The following is a 17,674-nucleotide window of genomic DNA, read 5'->3' as shown; positions in this document are numbered from 1 at the left end:
TGAACTTTAGAGCAGGCTAATTTACAGAGATGGGATGAAGAAAGTTGTGGATTTGTATTACACACTCTCACCTGACACTGTATCTGATCCCATACCTGCTGATTGACATCTTGAATGAGCTCTTTGAAGCAAGTTCCAACTTAATTAAAACGTTTGCTTGGTTAGCAGTGATCTGTGAAAGCCTGTGATAAATATTGAATCAGGTTCACCTGCTGGTTGCTGTGAGTGGATAAACAGCTGCTTTGTGCAGTTTAATCATGAAGCTGGCAGTAGAGTACTGCTGTTGAAAAAAAAATTTTTTTTTTTTAAAGAATGATTGAAAAGGTAAGTTACATCACACTTGCCATCTTACTGAAGTGTGTGCTTATGTGGGATTTTGTGCAACAGGCATTCAGTATCTGTTCAGATGGCTTAGAAAGCAGCAAATGGTTGATAAAGTTAGTAGCAATCCCTCTCTTTATGCCCCACAGCTTGTATGATAATTCTATGTTAATTGGCCTTTTACTACAGGCTCTTTATATGCATCGCTTTTTAAAGTAAACCCATGGTCACACTGGTTAAACCAAATAGATCCCAAAACACAGCCCTGGGTGTGAGAAAGCTTGTAGGGAGGAGAGAGTCTGCCAAGGCGAAAGGGAGGTAGGAGAAGGGGGGAAGGGGACGACAGGGTAACCAGATATATTGTGTATTTATTAAATACGTTTAATAAAAGTTACCACTTTTATTATTTTTATAATTTTTATTATTATTAAAAAAGGATAAAGGCTGGAGAGATGGCTCAGTGGCTAAGAGTGCTTCGTGGTCTTTGAGAGCTCAGTTCCCAACAGCAACATCAGGCAGGTCACAATAGCTTGAAACTCCAGTTCCAAGGTCACCCTTTTCTGGCCCTCATCAGGTACCCGCACATGCATGTCGTATGCTCGTAAACAAAATGTTTCTGTATTTTCATTAGTTAGATGGTAGGATTTAAGGTTTGAATTTGACCTCTGTGTATTGTGGATTTTGCAGTGACTCAAAAAATTCCTTTTGATTGTCTTTTTGACAATAGAAAATAGAAAATAAAGTAGAATTAGAAACACTAAGTTTTTTAAAAATTTATTTTAGCCTTCTGTTATATTAGATAAGTAGTGGATATTAAAACTGAGATGAGTGTAAAAGCAGTGGTCAAACCTCTATGAAATTATCTTCTGTGACTATCACCTTGTTTATTGTCCCTGTCTAGGATAAATGTGAATGGCAAGTTGGTTGTCAAGAAAGTGCTGTTGTGTTTCATTTTCATTGTAGAATCAAACATCATGGAATAAAGCCTTTACCCAAATTAGTCATAGTCCATAACAGTTATGGACTCAGTTTTAAGAACTGACTTCCTAGGCCCAGCATGGGTGATGTATTCCTTTAATCCTACTTCCTGTAGGACAGAGGCAGGAGGATCTCTGAACCTGAGGCCAACCCAGTCTATACATAGTCACTTCGAAGCCAGGCAAGGCCACACAGTGAGACCATGTCTCACAAACAAACAAACAAAAATCACACACACACACACACACACACACACACACACACACACACACACACACACTCAAACAAGAACAAAAAGGATTACCTTGAATTTCTGATCCTCTTGCCTTCATCTCCCACGCTGTGCAGTTACAGGTGTGTATTGAGCGTTGAACCTAGAGTTTTGTCTTTGCTAGGCAAGTACTCGACCCACTGAGCTGCATCCCCAGTCCTGCTTTCCCCCTGTATATTCTCTACTTAAAATTTTCATATTTCTCTGGGTGGTGGTGGTGGTGCACGCTTTTAGTCCCAGGACTAGGGAGGCAGAGGCAGGAGGATCTCTGTGAGTTTGAGGCCAGCCTGGTCTGCAGAAAAAAGAAAACTAAAAATTTCACATTTTTTATTCCTATCTTTATTTGGAATTTTATAGAGTTAAATATTTAAGTCATACTCAACTTGTTCGGTATTGCTAGCGTTGCGTATATGTTCATAAAATTCTAGTTCGTTTTTACATATGTATACATTTTTCATTGGTTAAGGGAAGCCTTATTAATTGTTCATTCGGTTGAAAGATGTAGCATGTTTTGTCTCACTGCTAGAACAATGAGGCTGGGCACAATGGTTCATACCTGTGCACTCAGCACTGGGGAGGCTAATGCTGGAAGATTGCCAGGAATTTGAGGCCAGCCTATGCCAATAGTGAGTTCCAGGACAGCTTCTGCAGAAAACAAAACAAACAAACAACTGGGCAAATCATATTTCCTGTGTAACTGTCTTAATGTTTAAGAGTTCATCTAGTTCATCTAACATGCTGGGTCTAAAATTATGTTATTAAAGATTTATTTTTAAGTGTGTGTGTGTGTGTGTGTGTGTGTGTGTGTGTGTGTGTGTGAGTTCAATGCACATGAGTGTTGTTGCATGCAGAGGCTAGAAGGTATCAGCTCTCTGGATCTGGAGTAAAGGCCATTGCGAGCCACCCAATGGGAGTCCTCTGAAGAGCAGCAAGCACTTTAACCACTGAGCCGTCTTTTGTGTCTGCAAAGAATTCATGTTTCTTTGATTTTACGAGGTCACCAATGTTTTTCAAAGCGGATCAGTCAGTTTGTTTGTGAATTCATGCTTTACGAGAGCTGGTCCACACTCTTTCCAACACCCAGTCTTGTGGGTGGAAAAGGGAAATTGTGGGGTTGTGTTTGTTTGTTTGTTTCAGTTGGTTTTTTGTTTGGTTGGCTGGTTAGTTGGTATTTTGAAAAAAGGTTTGTCTGTGTAGCCCTGACTGTCCTAGACCACACTGACCTCAAACTTCAGAGATCTGCCTGCCTCTGCCTCCGAAGTGCTGAGAAAATTGTGTTTTTTAATTAGCATTATTCTAATTACTAACATAGGCCAAGTGTTAAGTTGTTAATCTTTTCAAGTATTCATTGGCCTTTCCACTCTTTAAAAAGTTATTTATTTACTTATTTATTTACTTATTTATTTATTTATTTATTTATTACTATGTATATGTATACACCTGCAGGCCAGAAGAGGCCATCATATCACATTATAGGTGGTTGAGAGCCACCATGTGGTTGCTGGGAATTGAACTCAGGCCCTCTGGAAGAGCAGGCAGTGCTCTTAACCTCTGAGCCAGCTCTCCAGCCCCCTAGGTGTTGACTGTTAACCTAGGCAAATACTCTACCACTGAATTCTCCTTGCCCACCCCCCCCCCCACCAGACCTTTAAGATACTTTGAGATAAGGTCTTGTTAGGTTGCCAAGCTAACCTTGACTTGGTTTGCAGTTCTCCTGCTTCAGCTGCAGGGGTAAGTGGGACTGTAGAGGCTCTAGGCATCCAGGGGCCTACGGAACATGTCTTTTTAGATATAAGGGTTTTTTTTTTAATGATTTATTTTTATATTATGTGCATTGGTGTTTTGCTTGCATGTATGTCTGTGTGAGGATGTTGAGGCTAGTGGAACTGAAGTTACAGACAGTTGTAAGCGGCCATGTGGGTGCTGGGAATTGAACTTGGGTCCTCTGGAAGAGCAGCCAGTGACTGATCTTAACCTCTGAGTCATCTCTGCAGCCCTGAGCATAAGTTTTACATATTAATGGGGTTATATTTTCAATAATTTTTGCTACTGGCTGATTGTTTTAAGAAATCCTTTCCTGGTGCTCAGAGATGGCTCAGCAGTTAAGAGCACTTGTGCTTGCAGAGGCTTCAGGTTCCATTCTCAGCGCTACATGGCAGCTCTCAACCATCCGTAACTCTGGCTTTAGGAGATCAGGTGACTTCTGACCTTCCTGGCTCCAGGCACACATGTGGTGAGTGTACATACATGCAGGCAAAACATTTATACACATCAAGTAACAGGAAACAAACAAACAAACAAACAAATAAGAGATCCTTTTCTAAGCAGGGTAGATGTAAAGGTGGTTTCTAAAATGCCAGCGTTCTGAAGGCTGAGGCAAAAGGATCTAGTTTGGGACCATTGTGGGCTACATATCGAGAACTCAATGTTAGCCTGGACTACAAAGTGAGACCTTTGTCTCTAACAAAAAAATCTTTTCTCACATTCGAATCACATGGACTTCTTTTTTAAATATAGGAGCAATGACCTTATAACCTTCAAAGCCTGAAATATTTACTCTCTGCCCCTTGATGAAAACCGTTTGCTTGGGGGAAACTTTCCTTACTCTCTGTAAAGAGTCTCCTAATTGAAGGATCCCCTCCCTGCTCCTTTGTTGTACTTAACAAGGAGCTAGGTAGACAATATTTAACTCAGTTAGCAGGTTTAAGGACTTTATGAGCTGTATACTTTAATTTGTAGTCTATCCTTACAAATATTTTGTAATTATACCAGAAGATAATGCATATTGAACAAACTGGAAACAATTCTGCAATTCATGAAACCGGTATTAATAAACTGTCTCCAAACTGCTCCTGCAGGACAGTTAAAAGAGCGAGGCCCTCTTTATAGATGAGGGTGGGTGGCCATTGTCCTCTGCTTGACTTGGTGGGACCAGGGCTTCTAATGTTTCTTGACTGAATGGATGAATGAAATAGGACTCCAATGTGAAGTGCCTCGTCCAGGGACAGCTTTAATAAGTGGTCACTATTAATATTGAACCTCTAGGATGTGTATTTGTTACTCACAGCTAAAGTGGCTCAAATATTAGCATAAGATGATTTATTTTAACCTCAAAAAGTAGTAAGTTATTCTGTGCTTTTGCTTTTAAAAGCCAATCATTTGATTTTTGAATTATTTTTTTTATCATATTTAAGCCATTTTATATAAGATTCAGTATCTATCAGACTTGAAAAGTGTGGTATTAGGCAACAGTAGTTTGTTTTGGGACAGTGAGTTACACTTGCACGCTCAATGAGTGAGTCATGAAAAGAAATGGGAGTTGCCACACTTAAGGAATTTGTAGTGGGTTGGAAAACATAGCTACACATCTGGAAAGTTAGAAAAAATGTGAATTACTATATTCTTAAATGTAGTCTCCTTTCTACATAGTTTGCTTTTCCTCTCCTGTGTGTGTGTTAGAGGGAACGAGAGAACACATATGCGCACACGTGCGTTTTCAGACTGAGGCTCAATCCAGACAGTTTTCCAACTTGCTGTGTAGCTGAGGCTACCCTTGAACTCCTTGATACTGCTGCCTTCACCCCCACGTGCTGGGTTGCAGGTGTATTCCAACACACCTGGCTTAAACACTTATTTTGTTCGTAGCAAATAGGGATTCAATCCAAGGCCTCCTTTTAGAAGTTCTTCAGGTTCTGCAGTACACACAGTAGCAGAGTAACTTGATGAAGTCAGTGAAAAATATCATGTTAGGATTTGCTTCCCATTTTCTCTGGGAGCCTGGAGCCTGTTGCTTTTATAAAATTAATTCATGGGCTTGCTCATTTCATTCCCCAAGCATCTAGACATGCTGCTTTGAAGGGAAGGTGCGGGACGTTTGCAGAGAGCTGTGGGGTTTTAGTGTGTTACACTTAACTGCTCATCTCAGCTTTACGCAGGAACACTGGAAAGACTCAACAGCTTGCCTTTCTCTTAAAATCAAAACTTCTAGTCCTTCCCCTCTTCAAAGAACTTAGCTATAACTTTATACAGTAGAACAAGAGAGGAGCTAGAAATTACTAAACACGTGAAAACATTTCTAAAAATTCCTGCTTGCTAACTCCCCAAGAACAACAGTGTTGGTCATTATAGGATTGAAGAGAGTTTTTGAGCAGGTGAATCCTGTTCCATCCACATGTGTCCCCTGTGTTTTTCTTTAAATGACACTGTGCTTTTGCTGCTATGGATCTTGGGTTTTCTTGCCTTCTGTTGAAGTAAAGATAGTTTCTAGGTATGCCAGGAAAGCCGTTTTTACGGAGCTTGGTCATAACCCATTGACATTTACAGGTCATAGAGTTGACGAGTTTTGGGGAAAAAAAAAACGGGTGTTTTACCTGTTGGCCTTCAATATATTGGATGAGAGTTACTAGTTTTAAATTGTATTTTGTAGTGTCCTGATAAGGATTCTATAAATTTAAAGAACATAGGCAAAAGCCATCCATTCTGTTAAAGATAAATCTATCTCTTAGCAGGAGAAATAGCTAGTGAGAGCTGCAAAGTTACTCCACCGTACTCATCTGATTGCTTTAGTACCTCTAAGCCCAAAGGCTTCCAAGAAAGGCCACGAAGCAGCAGCCTGTTCGCTGGGCGAGGGTGTTCCCATCTGTCAGTGCCGCTATCCAGGTCCCATCTTGTGTTTTCTTTCAGTGTTGAAAGTTAGTAATTTTGATTCAAGCAGCTCTTTTATGTCATTAGGTAAATGCTTATTTAAAAGCTTCTGTTCTGCTGTGTTGCCACTTTTCATCTTCAGATATGGATTTCTCTAATATTTTAAGTAGTAACCTCAGTAGAAGATCACTTTTGAAGAAATAATTACACTTTAGTAGTACATAGGAAAAAGACACCACTGTCTTAATTTCAGTCTTTTTTTTTTTTCTTGTCTAACTACCCATTGAGAACTGTCTTGTGGCATCTACTTTGAATTCATAGATGCAGAATTATTTCAAATAACTTTAAAAGTTAACAAAAAACACATTTGACATGAAAGTATCTGTAGCTTATGCTTTTCTGAATTAATATTGTAAAAATGGTGGTCTCTAAATCTATTATAGCTTTTTTACAATTATGAAATTTTGTTAATAGAGCTACTACATAACATTTTAAGATGAGAATTGATTTATTAATGTCAAATTCACCTATCTTAAAATTTAAAAATTTGAATACAAATATGAAGTTGTAAAACTATATGGTAGTGGTTTTTTTTTTGTTTGAAAATATTTAAATGAAAGATATGTTCACATATATGCAAAGGTCTGTAAGTTAAATACTAAGGTATTTGTAGTTGTTGATTTTATATATTTCTGTACTTTGTTTTTTGAAAGGGAGGCAAGAAAAAGGTGAATTTAAAAGAAGTCAGTAGTAAATACTAAACGAAATTAGTGTTGAAAAGTGTTCCCTCAAAAAGAATTTTTCTTCTAAGCTTTGAGAGCCACTTTAATGGATTACTTTTAGAGTTCTATGTAATGTACCCATATAGGACAAAGTGATTTAATGGGTCCTACCAGTCTAATAGTCAAGTAAATTCAACAGCATGACAGGAAGAGAAATAGTATAACTGAGTAAAAAGTCTGAAGGTATGAAAAAGTAAACTAATTCTGTACCTGCAATTACCTTAGTTTCTTATTGTGTTAATTAGCATGATCACTGTAGAAACCAAAAAAAAAACTATTTAGTGTAAACATCATGATATAATTTGCATTCCATTTTCCCTGTGAGTATAAATTGTTAGATATTGCAACATATGTAACCTAAACCACACGTCAGCTGTTTCCTGCCTCGCTGTTGACAAGGGCCCCATTCATAACTCTTCTTTCATCCTTTCAGTGAATAAGTAATTATTCAATATAGAAGGCAGGATATTTGGACCTGGCTATTTAATGTGGCAGCACTCTGTAATGAAATCTGCTGTTACTGGCAACCGGAGAGGGGAATGTAGCAATTCCCGCGTGGCTGTAAGCTTATCTGCTTTGACCGAGTGTTTGTTCGGCACATCAGTGAACCTTTTATCCCAGTGAGTGACAGCTCCAGCAGGGTCACATTTACACCCATGCTATCCTGTATTGTAATATTTAATGGTGGACAAGGTTGAGTGAGACTGGGAGTAATCTGAACTTGCTTTTCCACTGAACTAAGGCGAAAAGACGGCTTGATCTCCAGGATTGTGGTGTAACACACTATGACTTATCATTTGTTTATGAAGGCTAATCTTACTGATTACAATTTTTTTTAATGCAGTAAGAGTCTTTGTTCTACAAAACTGAGTCTTTCCAATGTAAATTCTTTTAAATGGTTGTACTGCTTGCCTTTTCCTTACCAGTGACTGTTTCACAGCATCTCTCTGACATAAAGCTTCATTCTGCCACATTTGGTGAGGGAATGGGAGCTTTATTTGTTAAGAATCTGTGAATTCTTAGTATTAAACTTGCAAAAAACAGTGTGGTGGTGGGAGGCAGAGTTTGGAAGCAGGGATTAAAACCAGGTAAATTTTATACTGTGTTTTTGAGGTTCCATAGCTGTATTTAAAGAGACATTTACATGATTTAATTTGTGACACTGAATTACTAGTGAGCTTGTCCAGGATGAGCTATTTTGGTTAACAGTTTTTCTGGTGGGTTTTCATTTCACACATGTAATTGGATTTCAGACATACTTGTTCCATGCAAGCAACCTGTTTTCACTCACTGTTAAATGTTGATGTTTTTCATTCATTTTCATTCCTTTGCTAGAGGATAATTTTCTTTACTTATTTTGTAGTGGTTCTTAAGACTCAACTTATGTCTGTTCTTCTGTTAACCATATTTCAAATGCTTTTTAAAAACATGTAGGATATATGAGCTGCGCTGTGAGAAAAATTACCAGTTCTATAATGTCTCAAGTTCACATGAGATCCAAGAGAACTTGGAATGATTTTTCAGTCTGTCCTGTCATTTAAAAACTGTAATTTATAAAAGAGAAAGGTTAAAAGATACTTTAAACATTTGGAATTGGAGGGTCAGTGTGGTGTGTCAGAGAATGTAGATGTGGGAAAATTGTTTATCACTTTGAGAAGATAGAGGACCAGTCTGTGTATGGGCATAGTTTCCTCAATGACGAATTTACAGTCTGTATTATCTGAAAGCTTCTTGGACCATTGTGATTCCTTCTGAGAGATGTCACAACATTTGCTGTGGCGGCCCAGTCAGTTGCTGTTCTCTTTGCTTGTTTCAGCCCGATGGCCTCTGTTCCAGGTGCTGTTGTTCTGCTAAACAAGGAAACGCTGAAGAGTCTGCAAGTACTATTAAGAAAGATCACGGGGGACAAGCCAAGAGACCTAAAATTTACTTTGGGACACGCACACACAAGCAGATTGCTCAGATTACTAGAGAGCTCCGTAAGACGGCCTATTCGGGGGTCCCGATGACTGTTCTCTCGAGCAGGGATCATACATGTGTTCATCCTGAAGTCGTGGGGAACTTCAACAGAAACGAAAAGTGCATGGAGTTGCTGGATGGAAAACATGTGAGTACTTTTGATTTAAAGGAAAAGAAGTAAGGCTGTAAAGGTTCAAATTTCTTAATATATGTTCTATGTATTTTTCTAGTGATCATTAAACAATATGAAAAGCAAATTAATTACTAGCTTTGATATTTTTAGAAAAGTATGTGCCAAAAGAAAATCTTAATTCACATTTAAACTGATAGATTTTGGTTTTTAAAACTTATAGATATTAATTTCTGTTGTATTCAGATGTAATCTTTTTCTTTTAAATCCCTCTACCCAAAACAGTTGAACATGGGTGATGCCAGATGAGGGAATAAAAATCTTTTAAGACTATTATCTAATTATATCTAATCATATTTTGTATATTTAAAAACTTCAAAATAAGATAAACTAAGCAACTTTTGAAATGTTTAACATTGAGATACATGATTACACTAATTTATAATTCTAATTAGTACATTTAAAAATTATATGAGATTATTAAGTTTAAAACAATATCATGCATGGTCTTAAATTTTTCTAGGGAAATTGGAGTGTTGTGAGTTTAAGATAGGTAGAATGAGATAAGGCATGTTCCTGTAAATACCATTTTAATACTGGGCAGTATTATTTTGGGAGTCTATATTTGGTGTGGCTAATTTGCTTGAAAATTGAAGTTGTAAATATGAGATTATACTCAGAAATATTCAGTGAACCAGTATATAAAGTAAACAATGGTAATATATTTTGAAATTTTTTTGTCTATTATTTTATCAGAGTTGATTCTACACAAACGACTATGAGTAAGAATCCCAAGAATTTTGTTTCATTGATGGATGGGTCACCTCCTATTATGTATTATGAATAGAATATGTTTTATTGTTCTCTTACTTTATTTTAACCAGATAAGAGTTTACTCGGGTAATTTTTAGGCCCATTCAAGACATTCTCTGTCTGTCTGTCTGTCTGTCTGTCTGTCTGTCTCTCTATCTCTTTTGAGACAGGGTTTCTCTGTGTAGCCTTGGCTGTCCTGGACTCACTTTGTAGACCAGGCTGGCCTCGAACTCACAGTGATCCACCTGCCTCTGCCTCCTGAGTGCTGGGATAAAAGGCGTGCGCCACCATGCTCAGCTCTCAAGACATACTCTAATAGCCATTTAGGTTTATGTTGTAGAAGGGACTTTACAGCATAAGCGGTTCAGTGGACAAATGAATGAAGTGTTCTGAGTAAGGAAGAGAATATAGAATTATTCAATGAAAATCACTGTTGAAACTCTATAGTTCTTTCTCATTAGCTGAAGAATTGTGTGGAATCTCTTCCACCAAGTTTTGTTTTTGTGGTGAAACAAATAGCTTGATTAAGTAAACCTTTTTTCATGAGTTGTAAATGGCTCTGCTAAACTCAAGTGTTGGCTGCCATTGTCATATATACCTTTAAAGGTTTTTTTCCCTACTTGTTCTTGACAAATTATTACATATTTGTGGGAAATACATAAGTTATAATATATTGGTGAAAGCAATTAAACAATTTAAGCCAAATAGCTTTTGTATAATAATCTACAATCCTGCAATATTATGTGCATTTGATCTTTATTCTCATAGGTTTGAATTATGTGAAAATAATTTAGTAGACTGTGATGCTTGGAGGTTTTTGTTGGCTTGAAATGAACAAGTATTTTTGTTTTTGAATATTGGTGATATAAGTGAGCAAAGCTAGTTGTGGCTTGCTGTATCCTAGCTCTGTGCCGGAGGGCTTCCTCCTGGGTGTACAAGAGCCTTCTCTTTCTTGTTCCCAAGCCCTCAGAGTAATTTGGTATTGTAATGAGGGCCAATTACAAAGTCACCATAGGTGTCTATGTTTACTATGGCTGATGTACCAAAGTGCAGCGATAAATAGATAACTGACATTGAGTGAAAAGAGTTTAAAGTGTGATAACGGCCCAGCTGACAGACTCCCTTCTGGGTTCTGTTACATGGCTCAAAGGGATGAGCTTCTGGCTTCACTATCAGCCTGCTCAGAGCTCTCACTCTAAGAGCCCTTAAAGTGTAAACTTTCTGATTCTTTGGCTTGATCTCCAGGCGCTTGTGTTTTTGTTCACAGTTTCTTTTAAAGTGTCTCCATACTGGAAAGATAGGCACCTGTCTGTTAAAATGATTATTATTTTTTTGTTTCAATTAAGAAAAGAAAATTAAGAATGCCAATTCTTTAAAAAGTTTTAAATATAGACTATCTTGTTTTTTAATTATTCAAATGAAGCAGTCGGAGATATGGCTCAGAGGCTAAGAACACTTGCTGTTCAATTTCCAGCACCCACACGGCAGCTCACAACTGTCTGTAATGCCAGTTTTAGGGAATCTAATACCCTCAAAAAATTATTTGCTAGAGTATATCTGTATATTAATTCTTAAGCAAGAACTTAATCATACTTTATGCATTCAATGCTTATTTTTCTCATTATAACATCAATAGAGAACCTAACAAAAAGCCACTTACTTAAAAGGGTATGCCACTTGGTTTGTTTTGAGACAGGGTTTTACTCTGTAGCTTTTACTGGCCTGGAACTCAGTCTGTAGATCAGGCTGGCCTACTCAGAAGATCTGCCTGCCTCTGCCTCTCGAGTGCTGAGATTAAAAGCATGTACTATCATACCCAACCTTGAAAGGTGTGCCTTTTGTATAAGTTTGCTTAACATGTCTGCTGTTGGTCATAGAAATTGAGATTTGTTACAGGTTTCTTGGGATTTTGTTTTGTTTTGTTATTAAACTGTGCCCTGTATAGTCACATTGAAGATATAATGAGAAATTTGAAGTTTTGACAAATTGCCCATTACTCAAAGCTTCTAGTACTTTTATTACTCAAAGCTTAAACTTTTGTTAAATGTTTTTTGTAATGTGACTATTAGCTTTATACATTTTACTTATTCATTGACCTAATTCACTAACTCATTTATTTTACTTGCAAAATATCACAGGTAGGGCTTAAACTTACTATCCTGTTGCCTCAGGCTCCCAAGGGCTTGGATTACAGGTACTTGCCGCCATGCTGGGCTAATCTTAGCCCATTTTAGATTTCTCCTTTAAATTTATGTGTGTGTGATGAGCCTGCAAGCACACTACATGCATGTAGGAGTCTGTGGAGGCCTGAAGAGGGCAGCAGATGCTCTGGAACTGGGGTTAAAATGGTGATAAGTTGCTGTGTGTGTGCAGTGAACAAAACCCAGGCCTTCTGCAAGAGCAGTAAGTGCTCTCAAACATTGAGGCCTATCCTTTGCCCCCAGTTTCATGCAGTTTATATTAATTTGTGAAGCATTCAAACCTGGAGTGAATTATTAAAGTTTAATTTTTTTATTAATACTTGTAGTGAAGTCTTCCTTCCAATAACATAATAACAAATACATTAATAGATAACATCAAACATAGGAATTACTGGTGGCCCTCTTTGAATGTTCGTACAGAGACTGGAGAGTGTGACTCGGTGGTAGGGTGCTTATTTAGAGTGTGTGAGGCCCTACATGAAATATCCAGTACCACACACACAAGAGTGTTCATTCAAAGAGATGTTATACCTTGATAGAAACTGTAAGAAGTATAAGTTAAAGCAAGATTTTGTTTTTCACCTTAAAATAGGCAGGATGGGGACTGGAGATATGGCTCAGCCTTGCAAGCATGAGGACAGTCTAGGTGCCTGGTGTGAAGGAAACTAGTTCAGTTTTGGTGCATTAACTGAGTGTTCATATATGAGCAACAGTGAAATGAGATGTTCCCGACATAGTTTTTATCTAAATATTTATTTTAATATCACGTCATTTTACAGAGATGTAAATTTCTTTTCTTTCCTTTTTTATTTTTTATTTTTTTGGTTTTTCAAGACAGGGTTTCTCTGTGTAATAGCTCTGGTTGTCTTAGAACTCACTTTGTAGAGCAGGCTGGCCTTGAACTCACAGAGACTCGCCTGCCTCTGCCTGTTAAGTGCAGGGATTAAAGGCGTGCGGCACCATGCCCAGCACAAGATGTAACTTTCTATAAATATATATAGAAGAATTATGAGATATGTGAAGATGTTAATAGTATGTGTTTTGAATAATATAATTATAATTTGGAATTTTGGAAGTACTCTTATTTTTTATGAATTTTCTTGTAGTTACCTCTCTTTATTTTTTCCCTCAAGTTAGTCCTGTCTTTCTTCCTTCCCTTCTTCTCTTTTTCCCTCCTCCCCTTTCCTTGTTTCCTTACTTCCAATATTATTACGTGGCTTAAATTTGAAAAGGGACAAGAGAGTTGACAAGTTTTCTTCCTATGCCCTTCACCTAATTCTTTTTGTTTGTTCGTTTTTCCAGATAGCGTTTCTCTGTGTAGCCCTGGTTGTCTTAGAACTCGGTTTGTGGAGCAAGCTGGCCTCAAACTCAGAGATCCGCCTGCCTCTGCCTCCTGAGTGCTGGGATTAAAGGCGTGCACCACCACTGCCCAGTATTCTAATTCTGTTCTGAAAGCAATAAGAGATGCCATTGCTTTGTTTATCCTTCCAGAAATGTTTTATGGCTAATGTCACGCCTACATCAAACAATTTAAGAATATTTTTCTCACATTTCTTTTGTATTTAGACTTCTTTCTCATTCTGAGTCAATTACTATAAGTTCTTTAAGTGGTTTTGAATATGGCCTGTAATTCCAGCTACCTGAGGCAGGATGATCACTTGAGCCTAGGAGTTGAAGGTCAACATGGGCAACATAGAGAGATCCCTGTGTTTTGGCAGGGAGATTAGGTTGTGATTATAAATACGGAAGTATTGGCTTTCTCTACAAAGTATTAGCTTTTGGTTTTAGTAATGTTTTATAAATTCTGAGATAATCTTATTTTACTCCTTTACTTCTGTCTGTTTCCAGGGGAAATCCTGCTATTTTTATCATGGTGTTCATAGAATTAATAATCAACAGACATTGCAGTCTCTTCATGGGATGTCCAAAGCCTGGGACATAGAAGAACTGGTCGGCCTTGGGAGGAAGCTGAAGGCTTGTCCTTACTACACAGCTCGAGAATTGATAGATGATGCCGACATAATATTTTGTCCCTACAACTACCTCTTAGATGCGCAAATAAGGGAAAGTGTGAGTATAAATAAAAACTAAGGCTTACTGTACTCACTAAGATAAAAGTCAATTGTGAAAGCGTTTGGATGCTTCGTGTCTTTTTTTCCCTTTCTTTTGAATTTGTGTAAACAGAGTACCAAAAACATGTTCAAAGGTAAATTAGGAGGTGACTCTTAAACCCAGTTATTTTAATTTCTAAAGTAATAAAGAGTTAAGGTTCTGACTGAATCGCAACTGTAGTGTGCTCCTCGGGCTTGGCCGAGTCACCCCGGGCTGGAGGACGGTGGTTGTGCTGGGCTGTCTGAGCTTTGCGATGGTCAGTGGCGTCCCTGGTTTTATCTCTGAGACGCCAACAGATCCTCACAGCTGCTTCCGTCAGCAATACCTGGAGACGTTGCCAAATGTCCCTGTGTCCCCTGTGGAGCAAAATTGTCCCCATTTAAGACCATTATATAGCCATTGCTCTCTCCATGCATGAAATTAGGAAGTTTTGTTTTGTTTTGTTTGTTGTTGTTTTTTGAGACAGGGTTTCTCTGTGTAGCCCTGGCTGTCCTGGAACTCACTCTGTAGACCAGGCTGGCTCTAACTCACAGAGATCCACCTGCCTCTGCGTCCCGAGTTGCCACTACCATCTGGCAAAGTTAAGATCTTGGGAGGAAAAATAACTGTCTTGAAGAAGTTAAGAGCATATGTTCTATGAAAGGCGTGCTTTGTGGTTTTTTTTTTTTTATTTTATTTTATTTTTAGTAATGAACTCTAAGTTTTATTTATTTGCATCATTCTTACAGAGATTCTGCTTGCAATAGCCTAAGGCAGAGAGTAAACAATCCAGTGTGGTCAGTGGCTGCTTTCTCTAGGTGTGACTGTACAGTCCATGGTAGTTTTCTCTTTCAGGGTTTTTTGTTTGTTTGTTTGACTTTGTCTTTAAGACAGACTTTCATGTAGCCCAGGCTAGCCTTGAACTTTCTGTGTCTCTGAGGGTGACCTTGAGCCTCTCATCATCCTGCCTCTCCTGCCCAAGCGCCAGACTTGCAGGTGCATCCACCACTGCCAGCTCTTGTGGTGCTAGGACTCAAACCCAGGGCTCCATGCTTGCCAGGCAAGTCCTCTGCCAACAGAACCACAGCTCCAGCCTTTACAGTTCAAAATTGATAGTCATTTGAATGTTTTCGGTATTTAGTTTAACTTTTAAATGTTATGTGTATTGGTTTGCCTGAGTGCACCACATGTGTGAGGTGTCCACAGGCCGACAGAAGGTGTTGGATGCCCCAGGAACTGACGTTACAGACAGTCATGAGCCCTCGTGTGAGTGTTGGGAATTAGCACAGGCCTCTAGTAGAGCAGCAAGTGCTCTTACTCACAGAGCCATCTCTCCAGCCACTGTCCTCTGCTGCTGTGCCTTTTATTGGTTAGCTCTTCATTCGGCATATCAGATGTAAGGATGTTGGTGAGTGGAGCCTTTATGTTACAATTATTCTATCACTCTCTTACTTGAAAATGCTCTTGGATGGAGTCTATATTTAAGAATAGTCTGGCATAGAACTGCCCTTTCATCCTTCACTAAGTCTCCCCTAACACCCCCCCACCCCCCCCACCCCACCCCCGAGTGCCCTTGACAGTCTCCCAGAGATCCCTGTGTCTGTGCTTTGGCTTCTGCCTGCTATGGTGCTCTGCCTTGTCCCTGTCCTATTTGGAACCCCTGCCCCGGAGGCTCAGTCTTATTTCTGTTCTCCTCTAGTTCTTTTTCAGGTGCTACCAGACCTGTGTATGTTATTACTTTCTCAAAGTAATTTACTGGCAGTTACTTTAATAAAATTTCCTTGTTCTATTACTCAGGATTTTCGATTGCAAGCTTGAAAAAAAAAAACCTTAAAAAGAAATAGTCAGCTTTTTCTTCGTTGTGATGGCTTCATTCTTAGGAAGTGCTTTCCTTGTGGGACCAGGGACAATCACAAGCAAGTAGCTAATCTGGAGGAAAGAACATGAGCTTGCCTTAATCCCTGCAGTTACTCTGCTTGGCCCAGCTTGGATGGCAGATCCATTCCTGTGTTTGATCTGGTCTCTGGCCACAGAGGACTGGAATACTTTAACTGATGAGCCTGTTATGAGCTTCACTTTATTTTACCCTTACTGTGAGAGATGTGATGTCACTTGATTTGCACGTTGGTGGTCTTCAGCATCATGCTGGAGAACAACAGTGTGGGGCACACCTTTAATGCCAGCCCTCGGGAGGTAGAGGCAGGTGGATCTCTGTGGGTTTGAGGCCAGCCTGGTCTACAAGGGGAGTCCAGGATAGCCAGGGCTACACAGAGAAACCCTGTCTTGGAAAACAAACAAACAAACAAACAAACAAAAAAAGAAAGGTTGAAGGTCAGGTAAAAATGACACAGTCATGTACTGCACTACATTATGTTAGGTTTAACCATTGGATCTGCATTTTGTTTTGTTTTGTTTTTGTTTTTGTTTTTGGAGACAGGGTTTCTCTGTGTATGCTTTGCTGTCCTAGACTCTTTGTAGACCAGGCTGGCCTCGAACTCAGTGTGGATCTGCATTCTTGTTTCTCTTCTAAAGTTTTCTATTGAGGGATAAGGATTCAGCTCATTTGTTAAAGTGCTTGATTAGCAAGCATGAAACCCCCGTGCTTAATCCTGTAGCACACACAAAGTGTTTGATAATCAGGGTTAAAATTGTTATATGCAATAATATAATGTATATGTTTAAAAAAAGAAATATAATACAAAATATCTCTCAGGGGGAAATTTGTTCTGAAGGCTTCTTTATTGTACGATTGTATACCTTCTGTGTAGCCTTGCTCAGTAGAAAGGCACATTTCATTGACGGGGGATTGCCAGGGGTCTTCAGAGTGAGACACGTGGTGGGCTCTGTGGTCTAGAACTGTCTGCTGCATTGCTAGTGCTTCTGAAGTGTTTAAGGCTTGAGTGTCAGTTCCTTAATGGAAAGTGCACAAGCAATATTGGCCTATATTGTGAATACATTTTTTTTTATTGTGAATTTTTAAACGAAATCTTTTGTTTGCTGCTACTAAGTCCATTTTGTCAGATGTTTTAATGGAAAACCGTTTCGCCTTACAGATGGATATAAAGTTGAAAGAACAAGTTGTCATTTTAGATGAAGCTCATAACATCGAGGAGTGTGCTCGGGAATCGGCCAGCTACAGTGTAACAGAAGTTCAGCTTAGGTTTGCTCGGGATGAGCTGGACAGTTTGGTCAGCAGTAATGTAAGGAAGAAGAACCATGCGCCTCTGCGAGATGTGTGCTGTAACCTCATTAAGTAAGAATTTTTGTCTGTCAGTATATTTGTGTCGTCTTTTTTGTGTTAAAGACATGTTTTGTTTTATTGTGTCAGAGTATTTTAAGGTTAGTAAACTTGAGGGGCTTAAGAGATGACTGAGGCTAAGAGGACCTCATACTTGTGCAAACCCACACGTGGGCCACTAAGCCACCCTGTCCCCATCTCATTCCTTGTCTTCTTTGTGTTTGATTTTGGATCAGTTTCTAGCTA

The 17,674-nt window shown here is 38.8% G+C and overlaps 1 protein-coding gene across 4 annotated transcripts in view; it reads left to right on the top strand.

Annotated features, from left to right (window-relative positions):
* Positions 1–17,674, top strand: part of BRIP1 (BRCA1 interacting DNA helicase 1) — a 127,363-nt gene that overhangs the window by 29,332 nt on the left and 80,357 nt on the right. For all 4 annotated transcript variants that reach the window (XM_084803254.1, XM_084803255.1, XM_084803256.1 and 1 more), the window contains 3 exons: positions 8,813–9,103; positions 13,948–14,169; positions 17,244–17,443. In XM_084803254.1, coding sequence (XP_084659380.1) covers positions 8,813–9,103; positions 13,948–14,169; positions 17,244–17,443 — 713 coding nt within the window. The remainder of the gene's footprint in view (positions 1–8,812; positions 9,104–13,947; positions 14,170–17,243; positions 17,444–17,674) is intronic.

This window comes from Acomys minous (assembly GCF_964271855.1).
Source record: "Acomys minous genome assembly, chromosome: 12".
Lineage (NCBI taxonomy): Eukaryota > Metazoa > Chordata > Mammalia > Rodentia > Muridae > Acomys > Acomys minous.
The sequence above is the reverse complement of the archived record's forward strand: the minus strand, read 5'-3'. Positions and strand labels throughout refer to the sequence as shown.